The sequence below is a fragment of the Leptodactylus fuscus genome, chromosome 4, assembly GCF_031893055.1.
Source record: "Leptodactylus fuscus isolate aLepFus1 chromosome 4, aLepFus1.hap2, whole genome shotgun sequence".
NCBI lineage: Eukaryota > Metazoa > Chordata > Amphibia > Anura > Leptodactylidae > Leptodactylus > Leptodactylus fuscus.
In genome coordinates this window covers 216,662,994-216,676,025 of record NC_134268.1, presented here as the reverse complement: position 1 = coordinate 216,676,025, position 13,032 = coordinate 216,662,994, and the positions used below count along the sequence as shown (strand labels likewise).

At 41.8% G+C, this 13,032-nt stretch overlaps 1 protein-coding gene across 1 annotated transcript in view; it reads left to right on the top strand.

Moving 5' to 3' along the window:
- THSD7A (thrombospondin type 1 domain containing 7A) overlaps window positions 1-13,032 on the top strand; it is a 172,536-nt gene that overhangs the window by 125,701 nt on the left and 33,803 nt on the right. Inside the window, exons 13-15 of the mRNA XM_075271807.1 lie at window positions 8,532-8,726; window positions 9,110-9,373; window positions 12,669-12,847. Coding sequence (XP_075127908.1) covers window positions 8,532-8,726; window positions 9,110-9,373; window positions 12,669-12,847 — 638 coding nt within the window. The remainder of the gene's footprint in view (window positions 1-8,531; window positions 8,727-9,109; window positions 9,374-12,668; window positions 12,848-13,032) is intronic.

The following is a 13,032-nucleotide window of genomic DNA, read 5'->3' as shown; positions in this document are numbered from 1 at the left end:
CAGGATAATACACACAGTGATGTCACAGTACAGGATAATACACACAGTGATGTCACAGTACAGGATAATACACACAGTGATGTCACAGTACAGAGATAATACACACAGTGATGTCACAGTACAGGATAATACACACAGTGATGTCACAGTACAGAGATAATACACACAGTGATGTCACAGTACAGAGATAATACACACAGTGATGTCACAGTACAGAGATACTACACACAGTGATGTCACAGTACAGAGATAATACACACAGTGATGTCACAGTACAGGATAATACACACAGTGATGTCACAGTACAGAGATAATACACACAGTGATGTCACAGTACAGGATAATACACACAGTGATGTCACAGTACAGGGATAATACACACAGTGATGTCACAGTACAGGATAATACACACAGTGATGTCACAGTACAGAGATAATACACACAGTGATGTTACAGTACAGAGATAATACACACAGTGATGTCACAGTACAGAGATAATACACACAGTGATGTCACAGTACAGGATAATACACACAGTGATGTCACAGTACAGAGATAATACACACAGTGATGTCACAGTACAGAGATAATACACACAGTGATGTCACAGTACAGGATAATACACACAGTGATGTCACAGTACAGAGATAATACACACCGTGATGTCACAGTAAAGGATAATACACACAGTGATGTCACAGTACAAAGATAATACACACAGTGATGTCACAGTACAGGATAATACACACAGTGATGTCACAGTACAGGATAATACACACAGTGATGTCACAGTACAGAGATAATACACACAGTGATGTCACAGTACAGGATAATACACACAGCGATGTCACAGTACAGGATAATACACACAGTGATGTCACAGTACAGGGATAATACACACAGTGATGTCACATTACAGGGATAATACACACAGTGATGTCACAGTACAGGATAATACACACAGTGATGTCACAGTACAGAGATAATACACACAGTGATGTCACAGTACAGAGATAATACACACAGTGATGTCACAGTACAGAGATAACACACACAGCGATGTCACAGTACAGAGATAATACACACAGTGATGTCACAGTACAGAGATAATACACACAGTGATGTCACAGTACAGAGATAATACACACAGTGATGTCACAGTACAGAGATAATACACACAGTGATGTCACAGTACAGGGATAATACACACAGTGATGCCACAGTACAGGATAATACACACAGTGATGTCACAGTACAGAGATAATACACACAGTGATGTCACAGTACAGGGATAATACACACAGTGATGTCACAGTACAGAGATAATACACACAGTGATGTCACAGTACAGGATAATACACACAGTGATGTCACAGTACAGGATAATACACAAAGTGATGTCACAGTACAGGGATAATACACACAGTGATGTCACAGTACAGAGATAATACACAGAGTGATGTCACAGTACAGAGATAATACACACAGTGATGTCACAGTACAGAGATAATACACACAGTGATGTCACAGTACAGAGATAATACACACAGTGATGTCACAGTATAGAGAAAATACACACAGTGATGTCACAGTACAGAGATAATACACATAGTGATGTCACAGTACAGGGATAATACACACAGTGATGTCACAGTATAGAGAAAATACACACAGTGATGTCACAGTACAGAGAGAATACACACAGTGATGTCACAGTAAAGGATAATACACACAGTGATGTCACAGTACAGGGATAATACACACAGTGATGTCACAGTACAGGATAATACACACAGTGATGTCACAGTACAGGGATAATACACACAGTGATGTCACAGTACAGGATAATACACACAGTGATGTCACAGTACCGGGATAATACACACAGTGATGTCACAGTACAGAGATAATACACACAGTGATGTCACAGTACAGAGATAATACACACAGTGATGTCACAGTACAGGGAAAATACACACAGTGATGTCACAGTACAGGATAATACACACAGTGATGTCACAGTACAGAGATAATACACACAGTGATGTCACAGTACAGGATAATACACACAGTGATGTCACAGTACAGGATAATACACACAGTGATGTCACAGTACAGGGATAATACACACAGTGATGTCACAGTACAGGGATAATACACACAGTGATGTCACAGTACAGGGATAATACACACAGTGATGTCACAGTACAGGATAATACACACAGTGATGTCACAGTACAGGGATAATACACACAGTGATGTCACAGTACAGGATAATACACACAGTGATGTCACAGTACAGAGATAATACACACAGTGATGTCACAGTACAGAGATAATACACACAGTGATGTCACAGTACAGAGATAATACACACAGTGATGTCACAGTATAGAGAAAATACACACAGTGATGTCACAGTACAGAGATAATACACATAGTGATGTCACAGTACAGGATAATAAACACAGTGATGTCACAGTACAGGATAATAAACACAGTGATGTCACAGTACAGGGATAATACACACAGTGATGTCACAGTATAGAGAAAATACACACAGTGATGTCACAGTACAGAGATAATACACACAGTGATGTCACAGTACAGGATAATACACACAGTGATGTCACAGTACAGGATAATACACACAGTGATGTCACAGTAGAGGGATAATACACACAGTGATGTCACAGTACAGGATAATACACACAGTGATGTCACAGTAAAGGATAATACACACAGTGATGTCACAGTACAGGGATAATACACACAGTGATGTCACAGTACAGGATAATACACGCAGTGATGTCACAGTACAGAGATAATACACACAGTGTTGTCACAGTACAGGATAATACACACAGTGATGTCACAGTACAGGATAATACACACAGTGATGTCACAGTACAGGATAATACACACAGTGATGTCACAGTACAGGGATAATACACACAGTGATGTCACAGTACAGGATAATACACACAGTGATGTCACAGTACAGGATAATACACACAGTGATGTCACAGTACAGAGATAATACACACAGTGATGTCACAGTACAGAAATAATACACACAGTGATGTCACAGTACAGAGATAATACACACAGTGATGTCACAGTACAGGATAATACACACAGTGATGTCACAGTACAGGATATACACACAGTGATGTCACAGTACAGAGATAATACACACAGTGATATCACAGTACAGGATAATACACACAGTGATGTTACAGTACAGAGATAATACACACAGTGATGTCACAGTACAGAGATAATACACACAGTGATGTCACAGTACAGGATAATACACACAGTGATGTCACAGTACAGAGATAATACACACAGTGATGTCACAGTACAGGATAATACACACAGTGATGTCACAGTACAGGGATAATACACACAGTGATGTCACAGTACAGGATAATACACACAGTGATGTCACAGTACAGGGATAATAAACACAGTGATGTCACAGTACAGGATAATACACACAGTGATGTCACAGTACAGAGATAATACACACAGTGATGTCACAGTACAGGGATAATACACACAGTGATGTCACAGTACAGGATAATACACACAGTGATGTCACAGTACAGAGATAATACACACAGTGATGTCACAGTACAGAGATAATACACACAGTGATGTCACAGTACAGGATAATACACACAGTGATGTCACAGTACAGGATAATACACACAGTGATGTCAAAGTACAGAGATAATACACACAGTGATGTCACAGTACAGGGATAATACACACAGTGATGTCACAGTACAGGATAATACACACAGTGATGTCACAGTACAGGGATAATACACACAGTGATGTCACAGTACAGAGATAATACACACAGTGATGTCACAGTACAGAGATAATACACACAGTGATGTCACAGTACAGGATAATACACACAGTGATGTCACAGTACAGGATAATACACACAGTGATGTCACAGTACAGAGATAATACACACAGTGATGTCACAGTACAGGATAATACACACAGTGATGTCACAGTACAGGATAATACACACAGTGATGTCACAGTACAGAGATAATACACATAGTGATGTCACAGTACAGGATAATACACACAGTGATGTCACAGTACAGGATAATACACTCAGTGATGTCACAGTACAGGATAATACACACAGTGATGTCACAGTACAGGATAATACACACAATGATGTCACAGTACAGGGATAATACACACAGTGATGTCACAGTACAGGATAATACACACAGTGATGTCACAGTACAGGGATAATACACACAGTGATGTCACAGTACAGGATAATACACACAGTGATGTTACAGTACAGGGATAATACACACAGTGATGTCACAGTACAGGATAATACACACAGTGATGTCACAGTACAGGATAATACACACAGTGATGTCACAGTACAGGATAATACACACAGTGATGTCACAGTACAGGATAATACACACAGTGATGTCACAGTACAGGATAATACACACAGTGATGTCACAGTACAGGATAATACACACAGTGATGTCACAGTACAGGATAATACACACAGTGATGTCACAGTACAGGGATAATACACACAGTGATGTCACAGTACAGGATAATACACACAGTGATGTCACAGTACAGGGATAATACACACAGTGATGTCACAGTACAGGATAATACACACAGTGATGTCACAGTACAGGGATAATACACACAGTGATGTCACAGTACAGGATAATACACACAGTGATGTCACAGTACAGGGATAATACACACAGTGATGTCACAGTATAGGGATAATACACACAGTGATGTCACAGTACAGGGATAATACACACAGTGATGTCACAGTACAGAGATAATACACAGAGTGATGTCACAGTACGGAGATAATACACACAGTGATGTCACAGTACAGAGATAATACACACAGTGATGTCACAGTACAGGGATAATACACACAGTGATGTCACAGTACAGAGATAATACACACAGTGATGTCACAGTACAGAGATAATACACACAGTGATGTCACAGTACAGGGATAATACACACAGTGATGTCACAGTACAGGGATAATACACACAGTGATGTCACAGTACAGGGATAATACACACAGTGATGTCACAGTACAGGGATAATAAACACAGTGATGTCACAGTACAGAGATAATACACACAGTGATGTCACAGTACAGGATAATACACACAGTGATGTCACAGTACAGGATAATACACACAGTGATGTCACAGTACAGGGATAATACACACAGTGATGTCACAGTACAGGATAATACACACAGTGATGTCACAGTAAAGGGATATTACACACAGTGATGTCACAGTAAAGGGATAATACACACAGTGATGTCACAGTACAGAGATAATACACACAGTGATGTCACAGTACAGAGATAATACACACAGTGATGTCACAGTACAGGATAATACACACAGTGATGTCACGGTACAGGGATAATACACACAGTGATGTCACAGTACAGGTATAATACACACAGTGATGTCACAGTACAGAGATAATACACACAGTGATGTCACAGTACAGGTATAATACACACAGTGATGTCACAGTACAGAGATAATACACACAGTGATGACACAGTACAGAGATAATACACACAGTGATGTCACAGTACAGAGATAATACACACAGTGATGTCACAGTACAGGATAATACACACAGTGATGTCACAGTACAGGGATAATATACACAGTGATGTCACAGTACAGGGATAATACACACAGTGATGTCACAGTACAGAGATAATACACACAGTGATGTCACAGTACAGAGATAATACACACAGTGATGTCACAGTACAGAGATAATACACACAGTGATGTCACAGTACAGGTATAATACACACAGTGATGTCACAGTACAGAGATAATACACACAGTGATGTCACAGTACAGAGATAATACACACAGTGATGTCACAGTACAGAGATAATACACACAGTGATGTCACAGTACAGGATAATACACACAGTGATGTCACAGTACAGGGATAATATACACAGTGATGTCACAGTACAGGGATAATACACACTTTGATGTCACAGTACAGGATAATACACACAGTGATGTCACAGTACAGAGATAATACACACAGTGATGTCACAGTACAGGATAATACACACAGTGATGTCACAGTACAGGATAATACACACAGTGATGTCACAGTACAGGATAATACACACAGTGATGTCACAGTACAGGATAATACACACAGTGATGTCACAGTACAGGGATAATACACACAGTGATGTCACAGTACAGGACACAGTACAATATACAGGGCGCCGTAATATAGCAGCATAAGAACATAAAGATATTATGATGTCACATGCAGATATACATACACACATATATTACATGACATAACACAGGAATTATGCAAAAACTTTGGTACAGATTAGGGATCATGCTCACATTGGAGCCGCATTAAATTTTGCAGCCGCCATGCCTGATAGCGGTGCCCATGTGCCTGGTGACTGATAATGACACCACAACTATGGCTGCTACTATTGGTGTCTATTGATCACTTTTCCCCCCTGTGGTAAATATAATACTGTATATGAAGAGCGGTTTAGGTCGGTGAAGGCTTAGAGCATTATATAGACACATTGCCATGTTCTGACCTGGAGTGCAGGTAATCCATTAGCCTATTGTCTTCTCTCCCCCACACATTGCTATACTGAAGGCTTGATGATTAAGGTACACCCCATAAGCCCTTGTTCACATAGATGCCTTAGGTAATTGCCTATTTTACCGTCCTCCCTGAACTCCTCCACCTGGTGCATTGGGATGAGTTTACCTCGTCACTACGGGAGCTGTAAAACATACCGCAATGATATCATGGAGAAGAATATCTTGTAGCAGAGTATATTATCTGTATAATTATGGGACGTAATTGCTTTACTAAATTCCATTAAAATCTACAAGGCGTTATGTTCTACAGATTACAGCTCGCAATTAAATTCTCTCATCTCCTTAATCAAGAGCGCTTTATAGAACCTGCCACGCCGAACAAAAGGAAAGTCCTCGGAAATGTTTACTGGAAACCTGACGGGGGATGAGATCAGTAATAAATAATACAGTGTATAGACATGCGGCTATAATACGCTTATGTAATAATACCGTTATATGGCTGGCCTCTGCTTGTTACAATATTGTATGGGAGATCACTTGGGCATAGGGACAATAATGTGGACGAAAGACAGTAAAACTACTTTCTAACTCTACTTTTGAGGTCTGTATGTCTGTTATCTGGATGTAACCAACTTCCAGACAATCACTACCCCACCAGGATCAATGAGCATCCTAAGGTTGTGCTACAATAAAGCTCCAGCAGAGTCTGGAAGTGACTCTCGCATTCACTTACCAGTCATATACACTCTGCTATAATGTTCTGATGTATTTATATGTTTATATGAATTATTGCTGGCCTCTGCTTGTTATAATATTGTTTCAACAATGATACATGATCAGAGATCACTGGGGCACTCATAGGGACAATAATGTGTAAAATCCTACAGAAGACTGTCTCTTCCTTCTAATACATACTTTTGAGATCTGTTATAAGCCCCTTATTTGCAAGTCTTGGATCTACCTAACAACTAAACAACTTCCAGCTAAACACTACCCCACCAGGATCAATGAGCATCCTAAGGTTGTGCTACAATAAAGCTCCAGCAGAGTCTGGAAGTGACTCTCGCATTCACTTACCAGTCATATACACTCTACTGCAATACTCTGATGTAATAATACATTTATATTAATTGTTGGTGGCCTCTGCTTTTTATAACATTGTAACAACAACGATACATGATCAGAGATCACTGGGGCACTTATAGGGACAATAATGTGGTGGGAATATAGAAAAATGAAACAGAAGACTGTCTCTTCCTTCTAATACATCATTTTGAGGTTGGTATCAGCCCCTTATTTGCAAGTCTTGGATCTATCTAGCAACTAAACAACCCCTCCAGGATCAGTGAGCATCCTAAGGTTGTGTCCCAATAAAACTAATATTGTGTAATAGTGGAAACCTAGACTAGACAGTCTTAAAGAGCTTTCCCATCTAAGATATGCCAGAAATGCTTGATAAATGGGGGTCCCATCTCTGACCCCATTTGTGGTCACAAGTAGATGGGCAGGGGCCATCTCTCCATTCACTTGTACTGGAGTTCTGAAAAGAGCCAAGCAGATAGCCACAGCTATTTTGGGAACTCCCATCTAAGTGAATGGAGAATCCTAATTTCTAGGGCAGTTCTATCTACTACTTCAAACTCAAAAATTGGTGTGATACCCTGGATGTGCCGACCAGGTCATGGTTGGTATCGGTCAAGACAAAGTTTGAGCTTTAGGCTCCGTGACTTATGATATAGGGAAGTTTAGACTAAACAATCTAAGGATTCTAAGAATTGTTCACATTTCTGTTACAATTTACCGTCTGTTTTTGTGGAATAAATTTCAATTTCTTACCTTCGTTGTTTTTAGCTATCACTTGTCGTAGGCAGGACGGAGCACAGTCAGACATCACTGAGTGCCTCAAACACGCCGGTCCTTTACCGACGTTAACCCAACCCTGCCAGATTCCGTGCCAGGACGACTGCCAATTTACCCACTGGTCCAAATTTACACCGTGTAATGGAGACTGTGGAGCGGTCAGGACCCGAAAGCGATCTCTTCTCGGTAGGTTGTTATGTGTAATGGTGTGAAGGGGTTGGTCAGGAATGATAGCAAACTTAGGATCGGCTGGGGAGGGTGTGAAGCAAACGAAAAACTCCCATTCTTCTATCCCTGGTGCTCTGTTGTACAGTCCCACTCCCCTTTCCTACCCATGCCACGGCTCACTGGTCTTTGACTTTATCGTTTACAGTAAGGAATGGGTGACATACGTGATTGACGTTACCAGTCCCTCTCCATTGACCACTCAGTTGCCCTAAAGATTAAATCTCCATACAGGGGATTCCAGGGGATCCGACCTTGTGTTTAGTTTATCAATGGGGAGATTATGGAAATCGGAGAACCCCTTTGATAAAAACTTTTTCATTGTGAATTTTCTTTCTCTACAGGAAAAAGTAAGAAAAAAGACAAGTGTAAGAATTCCCAGTTGTATCCAGTGATAGAGACTCAGTTCTGTCCATGTGATAAATATAACGCTCAACCGGTGGGGAACTGGTCAGACTGTATCCTACCCGAGGGGAAAGTGGAGGTTCTACTTGGGATGAAAGTCCAAGGAGACATCAAGGAATGTGGTCAAGGATATCGCTATCAAGCCATGGCATGTTATGACCAGAACAACCGGCTGGTGGAGACCTCGAGGTGTAATAGTCACGGTGAGTATCCTCCAAAGTCAAGATCATCAACATGCTGCCATCTCCACTTCCCCATGGGGGGAATTCATCATTCACCCTCTCTCCTAATTTTCTAGAAGTGTGATATTAAGAAAGGCTACCTTTAGATGTCTTCTCTGCGCCACTGTTCGGTAGAAATCATGGTTTTCTTCAGTAATGCAAATGAGTTCTCTCACAGCACTGGGGGTGTCCCCAATGCTGCGAGAGAAATCTCCAGCGCTGCCTCCATCTTAGTCGGGAACGGCCTCTCTCCGCGTCTTCTTCCACCGCTGGGTTCAAACTTCTGCGCATGCGCAGTTGGCTCTGCCATCGGGCCTCCGGCAGAGTCGACTGCACATGCTCTCGGCCATTTTTTTGTTGCCATTGAACTATAGGAGCGTATTGCGCAAGCAGCCACAAAAAAATGGCCGCGGGCATGTGCAGTTGGCTCTGCCTGAGGCCCGATGGCAGAGCTGACTGCGCATGCGTAGAAGGTTGAACCCAGCGGCGGAAGAAGATGCGGAGAGAGGCCGTTCCAGACGAAGATAGAGGCGGCGCTGGAGATTTCTCTTGCAGCATTGGGGACGCCCCCAGTGCTGTTTGAGTGCTGGGGACCGCCCCCAATGTTGCGGGAGAACTCATTTGCGTACTGAAGAAAACCAGGATTCCTATCAAACGGCGGCGCGGAGAAGACATCTAAAGGTAGGAGAAGAATAGACTTTCTTAAGGCTATTCCTACATGTTCGTGAGAAAAAAGTAGCATTTTAATGATAGAATCCCTTTAAATCTACAGATAAATTTGCCTCCCCCCTTCCCCCGGCCTTGGATCTAACATGAGATGTTCCCAGACGTTGGAAAGTAGACCGATCCCCTTAGTAATTAAGCGCCAATGCGTTGATTTGCTGTTTTTACCGATTGCTATTATGTTTCATTTCTTTTCAAGCTCTTTATTCTTCGCCACAATTTTACTTTCCCAATTTGATTTACCGACTCCCGAATTTCACCGATAAATCCGACGGCAAAAACAGCAAATAAAATCCTCGTAATATTTTGTTTTCATGGCCAGTTATTAAATAACGCTGCGCTTGTAAAGAGCCAAAGAGGCCGCGTCTGTGCGGAGGCCGCCGATTCACACTTACCGAAAATTAATTTTGTATAATGATTTATAGCGCTGATTAAGTCGAAGTGAGCGGCTGCGCCGCTGCCCTACATAGGAAGATACGGCCAGATAGAGTCCCAATTAATTATGCATGCTCCCAGTATAATTCAATGTGTGAAACAAGTAATAAAATGTTTTATTGGATTACATGGGGAGATAGTCGGCTCTGATTTCCGTTTGATATATTACTTTCTGCTAGAGAGATTATAATATTTCTCGGATCTGGAGATATGAATTTAGCGGAGTCTACCTCTAGATCTTCTGGGCGATGCAGATAAGGAGATGCCTTGTCTTCCGAAGAATGGAGATAAAATAGGCAAAAACTTCCAAAAGACGGAGTTTAGTTTGGCTTCCTTTGTATGTACGGAGATAGTGGCTAACGCGTTTCATGAACTCAAGTAAACTTGAGTATAAAAAAAACAGGGATTGTACTAAGAAGCTCCATTAGGTCGTTGTTTCTCGTCAAGTGATTGATAGACAGTCATCATCACCTCGAAGTCCATCTAAGTTCATTTTGCACCTGAGAAAGGGCCTTTTGGACGGCCCAAAACGCGTCGTACTTCTGCTGTTTTATCCTAATCAAAGTACTGTCTATTTGGATTGTCGATTGATCTTCTTTTTGACTGCCAGTGAGCGCGGATCCTCGGTTTGTGGACTCAGTTCCGCACTGTTTGGTTCCCATTATTAGGTCATGTAGACACTACAGAGGGGCTCCCCTGCTCAGGACTACCCTGTATGAGCTGGAACGGAGACATTGTTTCTGTGCTGATGGCCGTTCTTGTATTACATTGGCAGCCATTTCTCTGAACTAAATGTCTTGACTGGTTCCCACTTTCCAAATTTCTAGGGAAAGGATCCAGTAAGGCGATGTCTCTGTCTCCAGGCAGTCTATCTTTGTTAGAAGGGTCTCGGGATGATAGGTTGACCCCAGGCTATCAAGTACCCGAAGGACACAGAGGGCCAACATTACCCAACCAATAACGAGAGCAGGGGTCCAATGTCACCCATTTGACACTGGCCATTCCACCCAGTGTCTATGAGACTGATGAAGATAGTTGTCCAGTTACTCAGCGATCTTCATCAGTCTCACAGACGTTGACTGGAGCAGCAGTGTAGCAGTATAACCATGGCTTCATTTGTTCTCTAACTGGGAGAGGGCTCAGTGGTGGGACCCCCAATGATCCAAAACTTATCATTTATTCTATGAATAGGCAAATAGCCATTGTTCTTGTTCCTTTAATGGCCCATCTGTCTAGGGATATTATCACTGACACCTTCATTTCCCTAGCCTAGAAGATACTACTGCCCATCTTCACTCGTCGAGACCACCAGGGCTGTTATTATTAACCCCATCACTAGCCTAGACCACCAATGATGTTACCAAAAATCCATTCACTACCATAGAGTAACAGGGATCTAACTGATCACTGCAGGGGAAATTAAAGGGGTTGTAAAGATCAGATGTTGATGATCTATCCTTCACCTGAATGGGAGCTGAGCTGCAACAATGTGTCACAGTGTTTGGAGTCTTCTACTTCCAGCTAATTGGTGGAGATGCCATGTGTTGGATCCCCACCAATCTGATCCTGTTGACCTATCTTAAGCATAGTCATCAATATCTGATCTAACACAAACCCCTTTAAGATGCATGTTGTTATGGTTGGGAAAAAGGGGCTCCATGGGGCCCTCAGTTGTCTGTGTTTGTCCAACTGGTGGGACCTCCAGTGATTATTTGACTACTCTTTGAAGGAAACTGGTAGCGAGTGCTCCATTTCTCTACAGTGCCACCCCAGGAGACATTATGAATTACACCGATCACATTATTATGTGGACATGTCGGGTCCTCCAACGAAAGAAATTCTGATTTTGGGCTAATCAGATGAAGGTTCTTACGAGTTCTTCGGGCTCAAAATTCCTTAGAAAGGAATTTTAAAAATGGGGTTGGCCTTGACAATCCTGGTAGTAGCAAGGGGTGATCAACCAGATCTCAGCTCTATCAATATATATTGTTTACACCTCGGACGGTTACGCCCCCATGTGGACAAACTCTTTGGGCACCTCCATGCCATAGTCATGATTTCTTGCCTCTTTCATTCTCTTTTATGCTCATTAACGTAACAACTTTGACCTCCGTATTAGGTTACATAGAAGAAGCGTGTATCATCCCCTGCCCCTCCGACTGCAAGCTCAGCGAATGGTCCAACTGGTCACGATGCAGCAAATCCTGCGGCAGCGGAGTCAAGGTCCGATCCAAATGGCTACGTGAGAAGCCCTATAACGGAGGAAGGCCCTGCCCCAAACTGGACCATACCAATCAGGTGAATTTTTTTGTCAAAAAACTTTTGTGACTTTTTTCATAAAAAAATAAAATACTGTAAATATAATAGTCAAAATCTAAATATTGTCTGTTTAATAATAATATCAATGCAACAATGTATCCCATAATCACCAGCACAATATCTACCAGATCCCAGAATCACAACCTGGTGGGAGAACCTGACAC